This window comes from Pteronotus mesoamericanus, unplaced genomic scaffold, assembly GCF_021234165.1.
Source record: "Pteronotus mesoamericanus isolate MK-2021 breed Mesoamerican mustached bat unplaced genomic scaffold, CSHL_Meso_final contig_130, whole genome shotgun sequence".
Classification (NCBI taxonomy): domain Eukaryota; kingdom Metazoa; phylum Chordata; class Mammalia; order Chiroptera; family Mormoopidae; genus Pteronotus; species Pteronotus mesoamericanus.
Window position 1 is genome coordinate 24,461,739 of NW_026555060.1, and position 19,314 is coordinate 24,481,052.

General features: G+C 39.3%; 1 protein-coding gene across 2 annotated transcripts in view; it reads left to right on the plus strand.

The window, feature by feature from the left end:
• The window catches only part of PROSER2 (proline and serine rich 2), a 41,677-nt gene that overhangs the window by 13,617 nt on the left and 8,746 nt on the right, over window positions 1-19,314 (plus strand). Inside the window, exons 1-2 of one of the 2 annotated variants that reach the window (XM_054593473.1) lie at window positions 1,352-1,391; window positions 4,069-4,287. In XM_054593473.1, the coding sequence (XP_054449448.1) occupies window positions 4,150-4,287 (138 nt within the window). In that variant the 5' untranslated portion in view covers window positions 1,352-1,391; window positions 4,069-4,149. Of the gene's footprint in view, window positions 1-1,351; window positions 1,392-4,068; window positions 4,288-19,314 lie in introns of those variants that run through there. The other variant, XM_054593464.1, reaches the window with a different exon arrangement.

A 19,314-nucleotide genomic window follows, 5' to 3' on the forward strand; every position in this document is an offset into this window, starting at 1 on the left:
TTCTGTTAACGTTGTGTATGGTATCCTTAACTTTTACGTAGGTAGATTCATTGAAATCTTCACCTTATGATTTGTATTTTTGAGTCATAATGGATAGAAAAGTCAGTGGAACAGAATAGGAAATTCAGAAATAGAATCTAAGACATATTAACATTTAATATACAGTAACATTTAGTATTTGAAGACAGTGCAAAAGATAAATTTTTGAATACTTGGCATTTGAGTAATGAGGTAGCTTTCATGGCTTAGGAGTGAGGAAGTAGGTCTTTACAGAAATAAATTCAAGTTGGACCAGATATTTAAATATGAAAAAGTGAAACCATAAAAATGCCCTTCCCACAGTGGACTTCCCATGGAATTCTATATTTTCTGTTCCTGGGAACTTAAGACTAGGGAGCCCTGCATCTGCTTATTCTTTTTCTCCATTTGTAGTGCCCATCATAGTTTGTTTAATTAGCAGTCTCCTTAAATCTGAAACATTTTGTAGGGCTAAGCCTAGCTGTCGCCTTTCTGTGCAGCACCTGGCCCTCTCAGGAAATACCACATGGCTCTGTGCTCCCATAGTCCCTGTGATGCCACTGTGTACAGGGTATGCTTTTGTCTTCCATTAGGGTTGGTGCCATATGGCAGAATTACTTACCTGGAATCTACTCTGTGTGAAGCAGGAAGAGAGTAACACCAAAAGAATATGCTTAGCCTAGAAAGGAAAGTAGAGCCCAAGTTGAAGCAAGTACTGATTGATAGTATGAAACTTTGATTCTGAAGCCTATGAGGAGTGTATATAAGTTGACTACTTTTAGGAGAGTGGTAACATCAAAGTGATTTCAAGATCAATCCAGCAGAAGAATAAAGGAAAAGTAGAGAGAAGAGTGAAAACGCAAGGAAAACAACTAGATGGCTATTATGGTAATGTAGGCCTGTGGTAAAATGGTGCTGAACTTGTGGGACTAGGAAAGAAGTGGGTACAACTGACATTGTGCTGGAAGAATCAACAGGCCTTGGTAGCTGATTGATTGTGAGTGACAGGAAGTGGGAGGGGTCAAAGATGCCTTTGTGTGTGACGAAGCTGAAAGCCACTCTACCTGTGGACAGGTCTTTGACTGGCATAATTCAGGCTTGGAATTTGGCAAAACCAGAATTTTCAGGTGACTGGTGGAAAGATTTAATTACTTGGACTACTATGTAGACCTAATTGTGGTTATTCGGAACTTAGATGGAGTGATGTGATGGTGGAAAGAGGGCTTTACGCATACCATCCAAGTCATTCCAAGTCTCTCTGGAACATCCAGGGGAAGGTGAAGAAGAGGAGCTGCCTTCTGCTCTCTTGGATCCAGTGCACTCACTTCAGAGCGTTCACTTGCCAGCCCCACCGGATGGCCCAGCACCTTCAGGTTGGACAGCTGCTGCCTCTTGACCAGCCATGTTCGGCAGATGTAGATTAACTGAGACCGTAGATCTCTTGTGACCTTCTCCTTGTTCTCTTTGTTCAATGGATAAACTAGATTTTTGCAAAAGAAAGATGTTACTGGTAAATAATGAGAAGTAAACACAGCAAGTGTAAGAGAATAAGTAGAAAAACATGTGTGGCTCACATTTCTACTCCTGTTGTGTTAGGCTGGTCGTGACTTCCTCTTGATGCTGGTTCTGTTCTCCTGGTAGAAGTCCATTTCCTCATCTATGGGGCTCCCTTAGTCTGGCCTCACTGTTTATAATGTGCACTGTTTGCAGACCCAAAAAGTTATCCCTTGATGGGACAAGGAGACTAAGTATTTAAAGTGGTATGACCTTCATAGACTCACAGTTATGGTCATTGCTGTCAGACCCCTCTCTTCCTTGTCGCCTGCTTTTTTTTTTTATCTCATCACATTGCCCTTTCAGGGAAGAGCAGAGAAGAAGGCTGCTTCCTCACCATTCCTCTTCACAAAACTGCCCTCTCCACCGTGGACCTCCCATGGAATTCTCTTATTTGTAGTTCCTGGGAACTAAGACTTGGTTTCCCATTCCTTACAAGATCAGAGAAGACTGACATTCTGAGCCTGTGAAGGGCACTGAATCAAGTTTTCACTTTCCTCCCAGTAACCTCTGCCTTCTGTAGAATTCTAGGGAGCTTTCTTATATTCTTTCAAAAGAATAATTTATAGAAGTCTAAAGATTATAGTTTTACAGTGTCAGAGTAGCTTTTAGAATTATAGTAACACAAGAAGTTGGTGTGTTCTCAAATGCTGTGGTAAATTACTGCCCTCCAACCATACTGTGAGAGTCTTAAGAGTTCAGCTCTGACTGCGCAGACCTGTAGCCAAACCCCGTATCCTTTCCCACCCACTAGGAGGTTCCACTGGGCTCCTCCATTGTGTATGTGAATGGGTATTCACTTCCTGTTCATTATCTCACTGTTGTGTGGGGGAAGACTTAACTGCTCTGCAACCACTTACTTTCCTTGGAGCAGTGATTTTATTTAGTTCAGTAATGAATTAGAGCTGAGTCAGTGGGCAGGAACCTGCAAGCCAGAAAGAATCCAAACATTGACCCACCATCCTCTCTGCAGTTTCTCGTCCCACCTTTCTTGGACCCAGCTGCTCATAGGGATATAGCTGTGACTTCCACATCTGCCTCGCCATGCTTTGTCACAGGCCACTGTCATAAGCACCCTTAGATGTGCACTATGTGTGTTCGTACTAAATTCATACTAGGCATATTCCTTACTAGACTGAATGCTGTGGAGTATTTCATAAGGGATATCTTCACTTCTGAGTTGCATATTATTGACTATGTAGACAGTTTATACAGAGTCTGTGTATTGTTTAGGCTGTCTTATTAAACAAATTTCAAACTTTTAACATTTTCTAAAGTTGTTTGTTGGGGTTTTTTTTTACCATTTGAAATAATGGCAACTTATACAAAGTAAATATGCTCAGAATCTTCTGTTCCCTAGGCTTGCTCTTAAATTGCCATGTGACTTGTGCTGATACACCTAAAAAATGATAAGAAATGGGATAGGGAATAGTTTCTTTTTTAATCTGTTCTAACATCTTCAGAATTTCTCTGAGAAGATTTCACAACAGTCTTAAATGACAAGGTCCCTCTAAAGGTATTCAGTACTGATTAGGCTTTCTCCACAAAGAGTCATGTTTTTATTAAAAATTAATACACATATGAGTGCATACATGCACACCCCCCCGCCCCCGCAAATTGTACCTATGGTTACTTTAGCTCCTCAGTATCATTAAAGAGGCTCAAAAGGCAAACTGGCATTTCCGTTTAGGAAGGATGTGACCATCTATTGCTTCACTTGCCATAATATCAGGTTACATGTAATCAACAGGAGGCTTATTCCCTCTGGGACTTCTTTGGTCTCCCAGAAGGTTTTGGTGAACTCAATTGTCATCGTTCAGAAGCTGAACTGAACTCCTGCTAAAAGAGTCAGAGAACTGTATGAAATTGAGGGGCCTATTGGGGGCTGTTTCAAAGTCTTTGTTCCTGAAAGTAAAAACATGAACTTCCTGATAGTATTAATTTATGGGACCTTAATATTTTATGTAGAAGTTGCAATAGTATCATGTCCTCCAAAGAGTTTAGAATCTTGGCAATGTCAACCAAATTTGCATTAGTAATTTCTGAGCTCTTGTCACTTCACTTCAACTCTGAACTGTCGTTAAGCTGGACAAGAAGCCATAATTTTGTGGTGTCTAATGCAGAAAAGACTAGAATTGATAAACCACACAGGGAGAACCCGAGTCTGAGTGTGGAAGAGCATGAAAGTACAGACCCTAAGCTCCAAGGAAGGTACCAGAACATCATTCTGTCAAATCATCTGCACCAAAATAATTTTTAGTACAGCTGTTTTTCCTTAAAAATAATTCTTACACCTTGATCTTGGAGAAGAATATACAGGAGAAATGGAAGTGAGCATTGCCAAACAAGTCAACTTAAGGGCTCCTAATTCTCTTTATCCTAATGGTTAAGGCCGTGAATCTGGATGGGTCTTACTTAGTTGAGCCTTTCATTTGAGGGGATGAGGCGTTTACTCTCGGCTCACTAACCCCTGTGGCTTGTGCTTGGTTTCTCTAGAAGTAATCCAAGACTTCGGAATGGAACGCTGGCCCCTTCCCTACTTCCTGTGATCAAGCCATTGGCCACCTTTCTGTGGGGATGCCTATAAACGACCAGAAATCAGACTCTACGGAGATGGACTCTGACTTGTCACCCAGTTGCAGGCTCAGTGACCTGAGCAGAGGGGGCAGTTTGGAGAGTCGAAGCAGCAGTTCTCGCTCCAGAAGTCTCACTTTGGTGAGTGATGGTTTCCTTTAATGCTTTGGTGTGCTGTTGGCTGGCTTTGCCCCAGCTCCCTCCCCTTTAAAGAACATCTTATCAATTTCTTTTGGGTTAACTAGCTTGATGTTTTTGGAATACTTACTTTGTGAATAGGCGTTTAATTTTTAATCATCTTAAATTTGCACAAATACAGAGTATAATCCACAACAGTGAAGGGAATCTCAGTGCAGCCCATAACAGGGCTGCTGAGACCCAGGGAGGTCCCTGATTGCAGGCAGCCTCAAATTTAGGCAGGGCCAGATGCCTTTCAGTTCAAAAGACCTGAAGGAAGAGAAGCTCCTCCATGGGTAAAAACAAATTCCCTTTAAAACAGATTTTTAACTCCTCTACAAATACAAATACTTTTGTATCCCTTTCTCTCAGAGTCCAGGTTCCTACATATCATCAACAAGCTTGGGAACTTTCATAAAAAGAATTAGTTTTAAAGTTAAGAGATAACCTTTTTGCACTCCCCACTCCTCAGGATATTCACCCTTCTGGATGGACACCTTTATAGTCACAGAGGTCAGGACAGGAGGGAAGTAGCCTTGGGCTTTACTAATAAGAGTCTATTGTTCACCTCAGTTCCATCTTCTAGTGGATTTTCTGTCAGATACTCTGAGTCCTAAAATTAACCCCAATTATACTGAATATAAGATATATATATATACAGTATAGAGGGCAGTTAATAGTAAGGTAGAACTTAATAGATTCCTACTTGCATATTTTCTTTTTTTAAATCATCATGATAGTATGTAATAAATATAGTTTCATTGGTTCACTGAAAGAAAACTATATTACAAATTACTCTCTGAAAATCTGAGAACCAACAAATCCTTAAGAATAGAGAATTAGGTACTAATTTTTTAATTAAAAGCTATATAAAGAATATATTAAAAGATATATTAAAAGAATATGTAGGAAAGACAGATTAATACTCCAGTAATTCACGGAGTATGTTCTTTAAAGCATGGTCAGGAGGCAGCCCTGCTGTGATACAGAAGGGTATGTCTAAGCTTGCCGAGACTAACTTAGGTGCAGTAGTTTAAAAGACCACCTTATATGTGTAGTAATGGAATAAAATTGAGAATGACCATCAGATGACTGTGGTATCTAAGGAAATGGATGTAGTACATTAGGAGTCATGGTATTTGAATTACTTTTTTGCCTTTCACATTCATTTTTATGTATCCTGGCCTCTTTTGATAGAGAACTGAAATAATACGTGCTGTCCGTCTCCTCCTGGGAGATAATGTGATCCCAAATTGTCTAGTGCTTTGGACTTGGGGAAGGAAAGTTGCTACTTTTGCATCTCCAGTCTAGTGTTATGGGGCCCATCCTTCATGTTAACCAGTAAATGCCTACTCTTGCCAAACCCTGTGTGGTAGCTCAAACTCACAGGCTCATATGGGACCTGATTGTTCTCTGCAAACACACCCATTGTAGCATGGCATTCACTGACTACTCTAAGCGAGTCTACTGTGTCTTTTGTGTGTGCGGTTTATACATCTGCTCAAATGTGGAAGCACTGTACTAGGTGTCATGGACACAGCAGTGGAGCCTGCGTGCTGGTGACTGTGATCCGTTGTGACAGGGCCGGCTGCTGCAGACTGGCTTCCCCGCAGCACGGTCCGAGATGGAGGCTAGGACTGTACCTGGGATCAGCGTCTGGAAGGAAAAGAGGCAGGACTGAGTGGAGAGGGAAGCTGAGCTGTGAGTAGACTTGATGAAGGCCTTAGCTGCTGCTCAGAGAGCTCTAGGGCTGGGATAGGCCCTCAGTTGTCACCATTAGGCCGGAAGTGGCACCTTTATACCCACTCAGTGATCAGCCTTTGCACACAGAACCCCTCTGGAAGAACCGTGATGAGACAGTTTCTTTCAGCTCAAGACAGTTCCCAAAGAGCCTGACAGCTGAGGACCACCTTCCATCAGCACTCCCATTAGATGGAAGACCAGTTCCTTCATTTCCAGCGGGTGAGCTGGGCTGAGTGTCACACTGACTACCATGAAGGTTTAGCAGCAGATGGAAAGAGATGTCTCAGAGGGGTTGAAGCTGCCAGAGTGCCTGTAAGATGTCTTAACTGGAAGAAGCAAGTCTGGAAAATGAATTTGGGGAGCTTACAGGATATTGCCATATAAAACACAACAATTCCTAGGATGTATGTGTAGGCAAATGAGGTCTTAAGGTCTGTCATATGGCAAATTTGGAGAGTACACATCATGTTGACTCTGTCAAGATGTCATACACAAGAATACATCTTCAGAGACAAAAGCTCTTGTTTGAAAGGAAGCCTATAATGTTTCGGCTCCAAAGTCACAAAGAGAAATGGCTTATTAGAAAACTTTTTATCATGGCTGTATTTTTGGTAATATAAGATATTAGAAATATCATTAGGTTCATAATGGGGAAAACTATACTCCCTTACATTTATAAACACCAGGAGGTCAGGGTAGGCGACAGGAAAACAGCCTTGTGCTCCTCACCTCATTGGTGGGAGGATATTTTGAGCCTTCAGCAGTGGCCTGCCTAGGTTTCACAGTGGAGTTCAGTAGGGATCAGAAGGACATTCCCCAAGATACTCATAATGTTTCGTGAATCCAAGAACTATCCTTATGCATTTTTAAAGTTGCTTTCTTCTCTACTAACCAATCAGTATCCTGAAAATCAGCTAAACTAGTATAAATACAAGGGTATCAGAGAATGCTTGGGTTCAAATTCAAATTTGCCTCCCTTTGAACCTGGGAAAAGATATTTAATTGCTCTCTTCATTAGTTATTTCTTCCCTTCATTAGTTTAAAAAGAAGAGGGTGAGAGGGATAATAATTCTTTTCTCAAGAGTTATATATATATATATATATATATATATATATATATATATATAGTAAAGATGATATGTCTAGCATCTAATCAGTGCTCATAATACCAGCTTCTCTTTTTTGAGTGCCCTATAGCTTCAGGTTGAGCATAATTCCACTTTATCCTGTCACCATCATCTTGTTTGGATCCATTTTTCCCCCTGTTATACCCCTGTCTCTTATGAGTGGTCTTCTGAACTTTTTCCTTTGATCACTAAAGATAAGATGGTAAAAGGAAAACACCCCTCTCCCCAGTGTCTCATTGTTTCTTAATTCTGCCAATCTTCCTATGGGCATCACTTCAAATTTAAATTAAAGAATACCTATCCTCTACAGTTCTTTTCAATCCAGTAAAAACTTAAAATAATACTGTGATGAGTTTGATTCATCTGTGTGTTCATCACTGTATAGGACAAAGTGGAAACAGCATTACAGATTCTACTTTTATGAAGCATATAATTTAATTATATTCTCATGATATGTGTTTGCATAATTCTGCCTCATACCCCATTTGGCTACCTGTGTCTCACTCTCTGATGGAGGACACATTCTAGTGCTGTCCCAATACCTTCTAATTACACCTGTTGACTGACTCTTTTCAAGCATTTTCCTTAATGGAAAATCATAGAGCCAACTTTAGTTGTCATCAGTTATTATTCCAAAGTTGTGAATTTTCCTTAGATAGATCAGGCTCACTGAAAAAAACTGACATTTAATTTTAAGTGGCAATTAAAGTTTTCTAAACAGCTACGGAATGTTTGACTTTTACTAAGCACTCTCCTAGCATCTAGGTGTCCTTGAACCAGTGAACTATCTATACTGGTACAAAATTTGTAAACTTTAAAAAAAAGTTTACCCTCATACTCTATTTTTTGAGGAGTCTAAATTTGGAGAGGAGCTGTATGTTTTTATTCTAAATCACTGGGTCTTTTTATGACTTGTCTGTTTAGAGGGAGAATCAACCTTAATAGCTTCTCCACTTGCTGTCCTTTAATTCTTGACCCCATAAAAGATTAGTTACAGTGTTTTTAGGCCTCTAAATTGTATGGTATTAAATGTACCTCTTGGAGAGCTCTTTAAGTAAAAGATAACCTAGTTCCAACTAGAAGTTTTTCTTTTAAGCTAAGGTTATTTTTAAAAGAAGATAAAAGACTAATGCCTGATGTTACATGAGAATATCCTAAAATTTTTAAACACCAGTTGAAATGTTGCCTGGGATATAAGAGATCTTTGCTCTTTAGGAACTTTCCTCCTGAGGCAATGCAAATTAAAAATTTGCTGCTTAAATAGGATTGTTGTGGCTATCCATATAGGGAAGTGTATGAAGTCTTTATCACTCAAGAGTAGGTGTGTTTGTATATATATTTTGTTTTTCTTATACGGAATTTTTTCCTCTGAACCTTTTCTAATGAAAGGTATAGTTAGAACAAAAACAAATTGGCCAAATCCTGAAATACTTGACTTAGAGGATGTCTTTTGAATTTGTTTTTTTCCTTTGAAATTTAAGAAGCTTTCTTAAAATACAAGGCAGCATGCCTTTGCAAAGATGGTAGTGTGGTTTTGCAACCTACTACCTTGAGAGGTAACACAGATTCAAAATAAAAGGTTCAAGAAGGATTCAGAAACCTTGGTAATGATAGCTCTTTAAGGTGACAAAAGAAGCTTGGGGTGTGAAGTCACCTATGTTCTTAACCCGTTTAGGCCAGTATCTCACTCATGTATCTCTCTGAAACTCCTGGGTGCCACTGCCAGGGACAAAATGCTGCCTCCTGCCAGAGTCTGTAGGTCTGTATTTGTCCTGTGGTCCTGAATGAAGTCTGCTTTGCCCTGCAGCATCTGGAGCTCCCTCTAGAAAAGAACCTGCTTTGGCTAGGTGAAGAATGGGAAGCTCATACTACCCATAGTTCTTAAGAAATTAAGTGATATATGTGCTTTTTTAGGGTGTATTGGAAACATCCAAAATCCCCAAGCATACTTCCTGTTCATTTTGATACCTAAGGTGGGCAAAAACAATGACCCAAATGCATTATTGAGTTTTTAGAGATTTAATATTCAATGAACTACATTGAAACCCTCCTTCTAGCTTAGCTGACAAAGGATCTGGCCCAAAAGTCACAGACTGAGTCTGTGACTATATAGCAGTTGTCAGTTCCTGATTAATCCCTTCCTTCTCAAAAGCCTTTGATGTCTTTTGGCCACACCCATTAGTCCTGGACTGAGAAGGAAAAGCCAGCAGTGGTGAAAGCCATCTTCATGGTAAGCTTGGACTGGGGTCTCAGGAGTACACTAGAAATGTGACACACTCGTTGCTAGATGATCTCAAGGAGGGGAAACAGAACAGAGGCGTGGAAAGGAGTACCAGGCTGGTCAGTAGTAACCCCATCTTCCTTTGTGTTCTGTCTCCTCATCCGATTGAACCCAAAACATGCTGGTCAAAACAGCCATTTTAAGATGAAGCCTACATAGCTTTTTTAAAAAATTCAATAAGCATTTAGTAAATACTTACTACATACAACAATTGATAGATGATGGACTAAAACCCAGTTTTAATCTTTTCAGGAACTCAAAGTTCAGTGGCAAGATAGCCCTGCGAAACTCTAGGACAGTGTGAGCCAAACTTACCAGAGGCCTGGGCGCATGTGTGATGCCACTCACTTATGGAAGCTGCATCTCAATCAAGGTCTCCCTATAATATTGCCAGTTCAAAGTTTAATGCAGCCGCGGAGCCCAACTGTAATCCTTCAAACCCATTATTCCTAGATCTGTAATCAAAACTGTACACATATCTCACTGGTTTGTTTGTGTCTCTTTCCGGCCAGAAGTACAGGTTTAAGTTAGCCCTACTGAAAAATTACAACAATGACTAGTTAGAAATAACCGTAATTAAACCCTATCCTGAAACTGTGGGAAACACCACATGCACTTAGGGTCTTTCTCATGAGATTGCCAAAATAAGCATAGCATTTATAGCTATGTGAGGAACTACAAAGAGGCTGACTTGTTTTCTTCATTCTGCCCCTATTCTGTTTCAGCTGCAGAGCACTCTCTCATCAGTTTAGATTATTCTATCAATAATACCTTGCTCAAGTGTCAGGGAGATCATTTTGGTGTCTGTGAGAAGAAAATATGAACATCAAATCACACTCCTCCAAAACAAATACTGAAGGTGCCTGCCTAGGAGGCTAGTGGTTAAAAGATCTCAAAAAACATTTTTACAGTGTGTGTTTCAGGGGAAGTAGGGTATAAGGGGACTAAATGGTAACGGAAAAAATATAATAAAAAAGAAGAAAAAACATTTTTAGCCATGACCATCTTTTTTATGATGTGTTTGTTTAGAATAAAGATGAGTTGTGCTGGCTCTTTTTTCCTCCCTTACAAGGAGCTGCCACAATTGTCTTACTCTGCAGTGAAACTAAATTTCTTTGTTTAAAAGAAAAACAAAACAAAAGAAAGAAGCCTAAGAGCTTAATTAATTTAGTAGCTTTTTTGGGTAGGGGTTACTTTAGTATGAGTATTTTAAGCCTTTTCAACTTTTTTGTTCTAAGTTTTTTTTCCTGCTATCATTTCCCCCAAAAATGAAAACTCCTGTCCCAAATCTGTGCTCCCACAGGCATATCTAGGCTCTTGGCTTTTATAACTATCGGCAGCATTTGCTGAAAAGGTTTGCCGTCCCATATCTGGATGCTCCTCTTCAAGCTCCACGGGGACTGGGGGACATTTTCTGCTGTCTTCCTGCAGGGGAACACGCGTCAGCTAGAGCAGGACTCGGTTCTCCCCTTTGAGCCTTGTACAGCATGCACACATGTCCTTTCGTAAGTTTAGCATTTTGAATTTTCTACTTTGAACACAGAAATTAATTCCTCACAATCATACATATTAGGTAGAAATGTATGCACTTTTTCCCTTGAAGACTTGTACCCATTACCTGAGATCAACATGGCAGGCAGGTTGATGGAGTATAGTTTCCTACATAATTCTTTTAGCATCTAGAGATTTGTAGTCTTAAAGAGCTTCCTTTTTCTCCACAGCCCAAATTGGGGCATTAAAAACACCATTTATAGAAAGGGAATCTAAAAAAACTTCTGCTGTCAGCCTGCTGCTACCTTCCAAAGAAATCTACTGTTTTTGTTTACTCTCATTTCCTATCCACTTAGTCCTCTGGGAACTAAGTTAACAAGCTCCACTACCAAAAGCAGAGCCAGTCACACAGCGACCATCTCTGCTAGGGCTCTGGCTTTCTTCCCTCCTCCGCATGGGCCTCTAGGCTGCTGCCTTCCTTTTTTTTTTTTTTTTTTTTTTTTTTTCCTTTAATCTATAACAGCTTCATTAAGATATGTCACATACCATACAGTTCACCCATTTAAAGTGTGCCACTCAATGGTTTTTAGTAATTCAGATTTGTGCAACCGTCATCACATTTAGAACATTAGAACATTTAGAACATTTCCATCACCCCCAAAGAAGCCCTCGCTGATTAGCAGACCCCCTGACTCCCCGCAATTTCCCTCCAACCCCCTGGCTCTGTAGGTTTTCGTTCCCTCAGCCTTGCTTTTCATGCTTGACCTCCTCCACAGTACCTTCCTCTCGAATGTGCCTGTCTGAGAAAGGCAGCGTCAGCGTCTCCTGGGAACCAAGGAATAGACCAAAACTCTCTTGGACAAGGGCCATGTGCCCCTTTTCTGTCCTTGAATACTCTGCTCCCCTGCCCGTGGCACCAGGGTTTTTCCCTATTTCTACTTTCTTTCCTCTCCCAGGTGCAAGCAGAGTCCAGGTTCATTTGGAGGGCTGCTTCATATTTGGGGAATTAGGCAACAAACTGAGCCCACAGCATTTTTGGCCCTGCCCCTTAGGTAGGGCTCAAGGCCAGGCTGATTACAAAGAAGGTACTTGAGGATACATTCCATTCACCCTGGGCATTTTCCGGCCTCTAACCTTAGAGAGACCTTGAATAGGTTAAGGATGCAAGAACCTGCCTTCCAGGACCTGGGGCTCTAATCACTGAGCAGCCTGGTTAAAACAGACTTGTGTCTCACATTACACAGGACACTGCGGTAAAGCTGTGAGCTTTAGGAACTCCAGGATAAGGAGTACAAAACCTGTGCAGGTGTCCAAGCATGGGTCTTTATTAATATGTGATTGGTAAAGGAAATAAGTAGAACAAAACAAAAAGCAAACGAAGGACCAGTTCTAGTCTTGGACCCTCTATAAAATAGTTGTACAAGCCTTGGAAAGTCACTTCACTGTCTCTGAATCTCTCAGTCTGTAAGTCTTAACACTTTTTGACAGAACATAAAACAGTTGTTAGGACCTCCTGTTCCTAAGCTTATTTTCTAAATGAAAGCTTATGTTGGGACGCCTTGCTTTTTTAGGTTGGATTAGCTATGTGGGTTTATATAAGCTTTCTCATTTTTTGAGAAACCCCATTCTCATTTTTTTCCCTCCCTTAATGTGGGAAGTTGGCATGTGCCTTAAACTGCAGGCCAGTTGCCCATCTAATTCTACTCTCTGTACAACCAAACAGAAATTATTATACCTAACCAAGGTAGATTATAATAAAACTTGTGGGTAACCCCATTGAAACACCAAATTGGGAAGGTCAGAGTAGGAGGTAAAGGGCAGAGAGCATTACTTATTTCCCTGTACTTTTAATTCAACAAATAGTTGTGGTTGTGGATTTTTTTTTGTTATGGTTGTTATTATTATGGTATCTTAACAACATCTGTGATGGTTGTAGTTGTTAACTACAGGGATCTGTGTTATGCTAAGAGCCCTGATGATTTTAGAGTTGCAAAATTTCTTTGCTGAATCACTGTGATAAACTACTCTGCAGGGATAAAAGAAAATGTGAAATGTCCTGGAGTGAATCTGGGAGGGCAGCAGAGTGAGGAGCAGTGTGTGCTGATGAATGGAGGAGAGGTTCACCAAGCAAGAATAAAGTATGTGGAGGAAAGATGGGGGAGGAAGGCTCTGCGCCACATACTGTGACCCTCCAGGTGATCCCACCAATCTGCAGGAAAATCTAGAAGACTCACAAAATGAATAGTGTTGCTGGATTTCTTATGAAAGCCTCCTGTTCTCATTGCCAAAGGGCCAAAACAGACAGACCCGGTGAGGAGCCATGACGTTTTGGTTACAGTGACCATGTGCTAGATACCAGACAAACCTCTGAGTTCCATGGATAGTTCACAGATATATCAGAATATCAGACATGAATCTTCCTTTTAGTGTTAGGTCCAGCAGAAGTAAAAAGCATGGGTGATGAATAACTATAGTAGAAAATAAAATTTTATATGAGTTGATTATGCTTTTTATTTTTTAATTGTTGACACTATTCCAGATGTTCCCCATTTCCCCCCCTTTGCCCCCTCCATTCAGCCCCCACCCCCTGCCTTTGCCACATTGTTGTCTGTGTCCATGATTATACTTTTTCAATATCTCTGAAATCCATCTGCTTGTCTCTATTCCCATTACCACTATGCTAGTTTAGGGGACCTTTAGCTCTCATCTAAATTTTCTCCCATATTCAGTATTTTCAACACTATAGCCAACATGATCGCTCCAAAATACATATCTAACTATCCCTTGTCCCTTTTTGTTTAACTCTCAACCCATTTCTTTTACATGATTAACATATATTATTTCCTCTCCACAGTTTTTCCAGATCAGACCCCCTTCCCTAAAAGTGTGGATTGATTCCCATGCTGTATGTGTCCATAACACCCATTTCCACACTCTAAAGTAATTGCCTATTTTCTTATCTGAAGCCCTCATTAGATGGCCGACTAACAGCAAGAACATTGTTTACACTGTTGTATTTACATTGTGCAATGCTTAATAGATGCCCAAATATTTGATGTATGATTCGGTAGATGCTATGAAAGTAGGCTGGAAGTGTGATAACACTTAAATTGGACCATGAATGATAGGTAAGATGTGGCTGCGCCAAGAAGGGCATAGCAAGTGATTTGACTTCATTAAAGAGCAAGAGTTGGCAAACTACAGCCTGTGGACCAAATCTGGTCCCCTACCTGTTTTTATAAATAAAGTTTTATTGTAATAAAGCTAGGCTCATTCATCAACATATCTATAACTTTCACACTACATTGCGAGAGTTCAGTCATTGTTACCATAAAGCTTGCAAAGCCCAAAATATTTACTATCTGCTCTTTACAGAAAAAGTTTACCGCTGCTGCAGTAGAGTGTAAAAGAAAGAGTAGTAGTAGGAGGTGAAATTTGAAAGGAAGGTAGGAGGGGCCAGATCCTGAAAATCTCAAAATAAAGCATAAATTCCTTAGTCATATGTTCTATAGATGTAGACGATTGCTAAGATTACAAGACTTGGGTGTGGGGGGTGTGTGTGTGTGTGTGTGTGTGTGTGTGTGTGTGTGTGTGTGTGTGTGTGTATGTGTTGTGTGTGTTTAACCTATTCCTCTTTTCCTTGGTCCAGTGCTCAATTAAAAAGTATTAAATAAAGAATATTTTGTGCCCATTTTCTTTTAAAGGATATTCCCAATGCCCCTCATACTAACCTTGTTATTATGGTGAATATTGTCTAGTCTCAGGGACTAGACAACTGCCAAATGTATAAATTAATAAAATTACAGAGATCTAGTTAATATGAAATTGTTCTAATTTCAGCTGGAAAAAAAAAGAACTCTTAAAATCAGTATGTTTCTTCCCTTCCTCCACCAAGTCTCAGAAAAGGCAGAACAAGAAGACATGCTATGAACCAAAATCTTAAGGCACATTGTTTCAAAAGTTAAAATTTTAAAAATAAAAGTTATACAAAATCTGATTACAATTAAAGGAAAATTACAGGCTAGTCTGTCTTGTGAGTATAAATTCAGAAATTCTAAATAAATCAAATTAGTATACCAAGTATAACAACATGACAACCAAGTTGGGCTTATTCCAGAATGCAAGGTTGGTTTAATACTTAAAAATCAATCATTGTAATTCAGTTAATTTACATGATAAGAAAAAGTATATGATCACCTCTCCTCAGGCTGGGCACTACTGACATTTTGGGCCAGATTATTCTTTCTGGAGAAAGGTGTCCTGTGCCTTGTAGGATGTCTAGCACCACTCTTGGTCTCCATCCCGTAGCACTCGCACAGTTGTGACAACCAAAAATGTCTCCAGACATTGCCAAAGGCCACATGGAGGGTATAGTCACCCCCAAATAAGAACCACTGCCGTAAAGGAAGAAAAAGCACCTGACAAAATTCAAAATCCATTCATTATTTAAAAAACAAACACACTTAACAAATTAGAAATAGAAGAAAACTTTCTTAATCTGAAAGATCGTTTTAAAAGAAAACCTCCAGCAAGCATCATACTTAATGGTAAAATATTGAAAATTTTCTCCCTAATATAGGGACAAAGGCGCCACTTCCATTCACCTGCCTCGAGACCCAGACAGTGCAATAAGGCAGAATGAAAAAAAATGAATGAATGGCATAAGAAAGGAAAAGAGGAAATAAAATTCTGTCATTTGTAGATACTGTTGTATATATAGAAGATTGCAAAGAATCTACAGATAAACATAATTACACAACGAATTTGTTAAATTTGCATAAGGTCAGTATACTTTATATTTCTATATGCCAGCAATAATTAGAAAAATTTAAAATTGATACCATCTATAATCGCACCAAAAAACATTAAATACCTAAGAAGACATACAATGAAAATTGTAAAATCTCTCACTGGAAACCACAAAATATTGGGAGGAATTAGAGAACCAAATCAGTGCATATCAAAGTTCAGTGCATTAGGATTACCCAGGAGTGTATGTTCAAACACAGAGTGAGGGCCCACGCCTGACAGTTTATGATTCAGTAGATCTGAGATGCGGCCCAAGAACTGGTAATTCTGACAGGTTTCCAGGTGCTGCTGCTGTGGCTGAGGTAGCACACTTTGAGTTAGCACACTAATCTCAATACGTGAAGGCATATTCTTTATTTGCGGTTTAAAAATATTGTAAAACATCATTTCTCCTCAATTTGAGGAACTTCCGTGTGATCCCAAAGTCCCAGCAGGGAAGAAACTGACAGGCTGGTAATAAAATTTATATGGGGTTAAAAGGGGCCAAGAAAAGCTAGCACAGACTTGAAGAACAGCAAAACTGAATGGCCTTAAACTACCAAATATTGAGACTGCCTATAAAGTTATAACAATTAAAACAATGTTTATGGGTGTACAAATAGACAGGTAGACAAATGATCACAAAAAGGAACCCCAAAACACACCTACACGTGTGCTGTCACCTGATTTACAACCAGAGAGACGGGCAGCAGAGAAAGGGCGAGACTGGCGCAGGAAACAACAAATCTCGACCTCGCATCAGACACAAAAGTTCATTCCAGGTGGATTGTAGCACTAAATATTAAAGATTAAGTACAACGATGCTTCCAGAATAAAACATTGATGAATATTTTCATGACCATGCAGTGGGTAGTGATTTCCTAAATAAGACACACAAAGCTCTAATCATGAAAGAGAAGATTTATACAGTGTACTACATTAAAATTAAGGACTAGTCGTTGAAAGACTCCATTATCAGAGAGAAAACCCAAGCCAGTGAGTAGAAGATTTTTGCAATAAATATATTCAAAAAGAGATTTGTATCTAATATGTATAATCCTACAAATTATTTTTAAGACAATTTACAGAAAAACAGACAAAAGACTTGAACAGGCTCTCCATTAGGGGAACTCCAAATGTCCAGTTAAATATTATGGAAAAGAATTGCTCATCACCATTCATCTTCTTGGAAATAGATTGGAAATCAGAAGGAGACCCTAGCACATACCTGTCACACAGGGCCGCAGAGCACGCAGCCCTGCAAGACAGACTGTAAGTTGGTAACAGCCACTCAGAACTGTTTGGCTTTATCTACCAAAGCAGATATGTACCTTATGACCCAGCAGTTGTATACAGGCTTATATCCAATGGCTATGTATTGCTTATCTTCTCTGGCAGTCTCCTGTTCTGTCTGCTTACCTAATGCATGTCATAGATCTCCCTCTAGCAATATTCATTATATATTCTGACCTAACCCATGCTGCAGTTTCCTGAGTCATCTCTCCTTCAGCTCCCACAGCCAGGCTAGTTTGAGAAATTTGCATGTATTCTTGTATTAATCATCCCCCAAACAAATGTATATACTATGCTTTAAACTAAAGAAAAGCCATTCAAATCATGGAGACCTCAGGCCCTGTGATGGGCCTAGGAATTAGATGCTTTGGTAAGGAGGGCCCGTGAGCACCTCTAGATCACAGCAGGTAAAGCATTACTCTGTGCCAGATGGAGCAGCTCTTAGTCACCTCTGCCACCATATTTTTTCCTGTTTTACCAAAGTTCATGAGCACAGTATGGAGTCAGATAGTTTTACAATGTTTATGGAAAGCACCAGTCTTCCATGAGTCCCTCTCCCATCTCCCACTCACCACAGGCAACATCTTTCAATTCAACCTGTTTCTTGTTATTTAATTTAATCTTCCCCATTATTGACATTTGAATATATATATTTTAAGCATTTTTGTATGTGTTTACATACAAAGTATGCATATATTTAAATGAGGCAACTCTATTTTCTGTATGCATTTTCACTTAACATTGCATTCCTTGAATTTGTAAAAGCCAGTTAATAAACATAGCTATCACAGTCAGTAGTCACTGAGAGAAAAACTACATATAAAAGCAATTATAATAACTATATTGGTAAAAAGCAAAATACACAATAACTTGCATATGTTATCTGTGCAAAATATGTACGCATGTGGACAAGGACTTGAAGGGAACAATGAAACACGAAGATTGTTTTGGGGGAAGAAAACCATTATATTCTTTTGAAAACACAATTTTAAATGGCTATACAATGTTCTATCTCTGAATGTGCCATAGTTTATTTAATCATAATACCCTTAGTATTGAACATTTTAGTTGTTTCTTGTTTTGCTTATTTTCTTGCTACTTTAAATACTAATGTAACTAATATATTTGTGTATATATGTGTGTGTATTGCTACAGGTAAAGTGACTCATAGACACATGCTTTCACAGCTTTAGTGTTTTTCTGTGGTTAATTGTTTCAATTTTATTTGCTTTCTTCATGTTCTGGGTAGCCCTTTGGCATGCTCTGAGGTGGACTGGTTGTTCACTGCACATCCTGGGGCATTACCAATACTCAGGGATTCCCTCACATCCTCCCGTGTCCTGGCTCCCATATCTTTTCTAGGTTTCCTCCTTTGTCTAGGGAACAACCCTACTCCCCACACCCCTGCAGCAAATTCCTGAAAAAGGCAGACCTGGGAGATATGTTGTTTAGACCTGGCATGTCTTAAAAGCATCTTCATTCTACCATAACCTAAATTTGGTTGGGTATAAAATTAGAGTTCTGAATTAATTCAAAATGTTTTTGTTTTAAATCATTTTTTATTTTTCAATTACAGTTTCAGGTGTAGATCCAGTGATTAGACATTTATAACTTACTACGTGATCATCCCAATAGACGTCATACCCACCTGGCACCATACATAGTTATAGTTGACTATATTTCCTATGCTGTATTTTACATACCTATGACTGTTCTGTAACTACCAATTTGTACTATTAGTTTCATGACTTTAAAGCATCCCTCCAGTGCCCCTCCTATCTGGCAAATGTCACAGTGTTCTCTATATCTATGAGTCTATTTCTGTTCTGCATATTTGTTTGTCTTTTTAGAATCAATTGTTCATAGATATGTATTTATTGCCATTTATTATTGACATTTTTATCTTTTTTTCCCTCTTAAAGAAGACCCTTTAACATTTCATGTACTACTTGTTTGGTGGTATTGAACTCCTTTAGCTTTTTATTGTCTGGGAAGCTCTTTATTTCTCCTTCAATTGTAAATGATAGCTTTGTTGGGTAGAGTCATCTTGGTCATAGGTCCTTGCTTTTCATCATTTTGAATATTTCTTGCCAGTCGCTTCTGGCCTGCAAAGTTACTGTTGAAAATCAATTGACAGTCCTATGGGAGCTCCTTTGTAGGTAACTAACTGCTTTTTTCTTGCTACTTTTAAGATTTTTCTTTGTTTTTAATCTTTGCATTTTAATTATGATGTGTCTTGCTGTGGTCCTATTTGTGTCCAGATGTTTG